The sequence below is a fragment of the Pangasianodon hypophthalmus genome, chromosome 4 (genome assembly GCF_027358585.1).
Source record: "Pangasianodon hypophthalmus isolate fPanHyp1 chromosome 4, fPanHyp1.pri, whole genome shotgun sequence".
Taxonomy (NCBI): Eukaryota; Metazoa; Chordata; class Actinopteri; order Siluriformes; family Pangasiidae; genus Pangasianodon; species Pangasianodon hypophthalmus.
This window is the reverse complement of record NC_069713.1, coordinates 27,489,065-27,492,054: the sequence shown is the minus strand read 5'-3', so window position 1 is coordinate 27,492,054 and position 2,990 is coordinate 27,489,065. Positions and strand designations below refer to the sequence as shown.

Here is a 2,990-nt window from a genome sequence, read left to right as displayed (position 1 = left end):
AAAAAAAAAACAGGCAGTTTGACTTCAACAGAACAAAAATGAGGAACAAAACAAATTTTGAGGAGATATTTAGGTGAGCTGACCACACCCACCATGAGACCTGTTAAACAAGAACTAAAACAAGATCAACTAATTTAAAAAAAAACAACAACAACAACAAGAGTGATTTACTGACATTAACACACTAATCTGAAATCTGATGCATGTGTGTGTGTAACCTGTCATTCAGGATACAGGTATTACTGAAGGAATGGGTCTGATCAATAATAAACTAAACCTAAACTAAGTTAAACTATGTTAGCTGAGAGCAGAGTAGTTTAACTGAGAACCAGTTTCCTTTTAGCTGACTTCAGATAGCCTGAAGCTAACCGTGAAGGTGGAATGATGTGTGTGATCTGAGAGTGTCTCATAGTGTGTAATGTGAATTTACACAAAACTTACAGAGAGTTGATGAGATGTGCCATAAATATCATGATTTATTGTCAATATTCGTTTTATTAAAGCTGTTTATGGATATGTTGTGTAAATTATTATATGTAACACCAACACACACATATACACACACAAAATATGTGCTGATAGGTACCTAGCACAGATGTCAGCTCTGATGATAAGTGGCTAGTAAAGTCTGCTAGCAAGCTATTAAATATCAGGTAAACTATTATAGTGATGTCACATGATCATGTTTGCAATTGGCTGATGGAATTAACGATAAACTCTGCCCCTCTTTGAAAGTGAAAGTTAAAAAAAGGTCAGAGGTCAGACATCGGTGCTGATGGTGTGTGTGTTGGTGTAGAAGTTCATCATGGCCGCCGTGCCGAGTGCAGTAACGCCCTCACACGGCTCTCGGTGAGTGACTGCGAGCCACATGTTCCCATTACGCACGTCGTCAATGCGATAGTATGATGAGCAGGTGGGACAGTAACTGTGGGTCGCACTGGGGTCAAAGGTCAATGGCAGCAGAGTCCCAGTGACTCCGTCCACACTGCACATGTCACAGCGAATACGAGGACGCGCGTCCAACACCGGAGCAGCGACTGACTCTGAGACATCACACTTACAGCAAAAACGCTACACAAACACAACCACACACAATAAATACATTACATAAAATAAATAACAAACAAAATTTTTATCATTTTCTTTAATGTGTGATTATTTTATTCTAAATTAGTGCTGTAGGGAAACGCGTTTGTGTGTACCTGCAGTCTGCAGTAACACAGCACAGTGATGATACACAGCAGAATCACAGCAGCTATAATTCCTCCTGATATCACCACAGTTCCAGCGCTCATCTGACCTCCATCAACACCTGAACACACACACACAGTCTGCTTTCACATGTTCACATGTCCAGAATTTATGCATCCCTCTATCACTTTCAGCCCCTTGCAGGATACACTTTCCACACTCCTGTTATTATTAGAATCCTGTCGAACCCTGATGTAGATTCTTTCAGAGATCTGAACACCAAAACATGTTTATCATGACACACACACACACACAGCGATGCAGTTGTTCTTCAGTTCATGTGATTCCTGGAACTTAAAACACATGCTGCATGTTCAGGGCAGGGTGGATCACTAACATTGATATTAATATTTGTTTTAATTAGATTTTTTTTTTTTTTTTTTACAAAATAGTTTACTGAGTGACTGATATGTTTTTTAAGAGAAGTGTGTGTGATGTGAGGCCAATGCCCTCTGAGGTGTGTGTGCGTATGACAAGCAAGAAAGACTTTGTAATGAATTGTGAATGAATGTTGAAGCTGCGAGATGAATATTTATACACACCACCGCCTGAGACACTCAATTATTCACACACTATTCCAAAATACATTACTTTTCCATCACAGAGCTGCAGGTAACCAGTGAGCACACACACACACACAGCATGTGTGTGATGGAGGAGCAGAATGACCTGCTGATCTGTTTTAGAAAAAAATAATCTATCCTCTGTTTTTAGTCAATTGTGTTACACACCTGTGTGACATCATCAGCTCATTAACATATGTTCTCAGGGGAAGATGTGTGTGAGCATGAAAACACACACACGACCATGTTTTTGTGACACAAATTTACACAGATTTACTTCCAAATGTTTTTTTTTCTGCACATTTCACATATTCACTTCTGGAGTAACTTGCATAAAAACTCAAAACTCGTCATCTCACCTGTCATGTTTATGTGTGTGTGTGTGTGTGTGTGTGTGGTGGAAATGTTCACTCTAATATGGAATTCCTGTGTAAGAAAACACACTTCATACAAATACAACATTCATTCTGCAGCAAAGGCATTTAACACACACACACACACACACTCCTGATCCCAGCCACCCCAACATTTCCACAATGTATGTTATTAAATTTAGCGTGTGCAGATGTGTTCATTAGAATTAAACTAAATGTAAATATCATCAAACCGTAAAACAAAATAAAATGAACTTATATTTATATGAATTAATTTACATAAATTAACATTTCCTTTGATTTTACCTGATTATTAGTGTCAGTAAATCCAAATCCTCTCCTGTCTAACAGCTTTTGTCTTCTCAGGAGGGAACTCCATCACACCACCATCATCATCATTATCATCATCATCATGTGTTGTGTTAAATCCAGCTGCTGCTCTTACTCCACTGTGATGAAAGATGTTTCAGAGGAACCAGTAGCAAGAACACGGACAATCTCACACTCTGACACACACACACCCACACACACACAGAGAGAGAGAGAGAGAGAGAGAGAGAGAGAGAGAGAGAGAGAGAGAGAGAGAGAGAGAGAGAGAGAGAGAGAGAGAGAGAGAGAGAGAGAGAGAGAGAGAGAGAGAGAGAGAGAGGAGCAGAGGTGTGGACGAATCCTTTTGAACAAATCTTTCTGAAGTGACTCAAAAAGTAATTTCACAAATGAAGTTTTTTTTTCACTTTATTTATTTTATTTTCTTATTTATTGAAGTTTAGTCATGCTACATAAGCTTAGTTCTCTGAGACAA

General features: G+C 38.8%; 1 protein-coding gene across 1 annotated transcript; it reads right to left on the bottom strand.

The window, feature by feature from the left end:
* Positions 1-726: 726 nt before the first annotated feature.
* Positions 727-1,295, bottom strand: fam163aa (family with sequence similarity 163 member Aa). Its single transcript, XM_026936198.3, has 2 exons — positions 1,203-1,295; positions 727-1,071 (listed from the first exon to the last, which is right to left on the bottom strand). The coding sequence occupies exons 1-2, from the start codon at positions 1,293-1,295 to the stop codon at positions 760-762; spliced, it is 405 nt and encodes a 134-aa protein (XP_026791999.2). The 3' UTR covers positions 727-759.
* Positions 1,296-2,990: the final 1,695 nt, after the last annotated feature.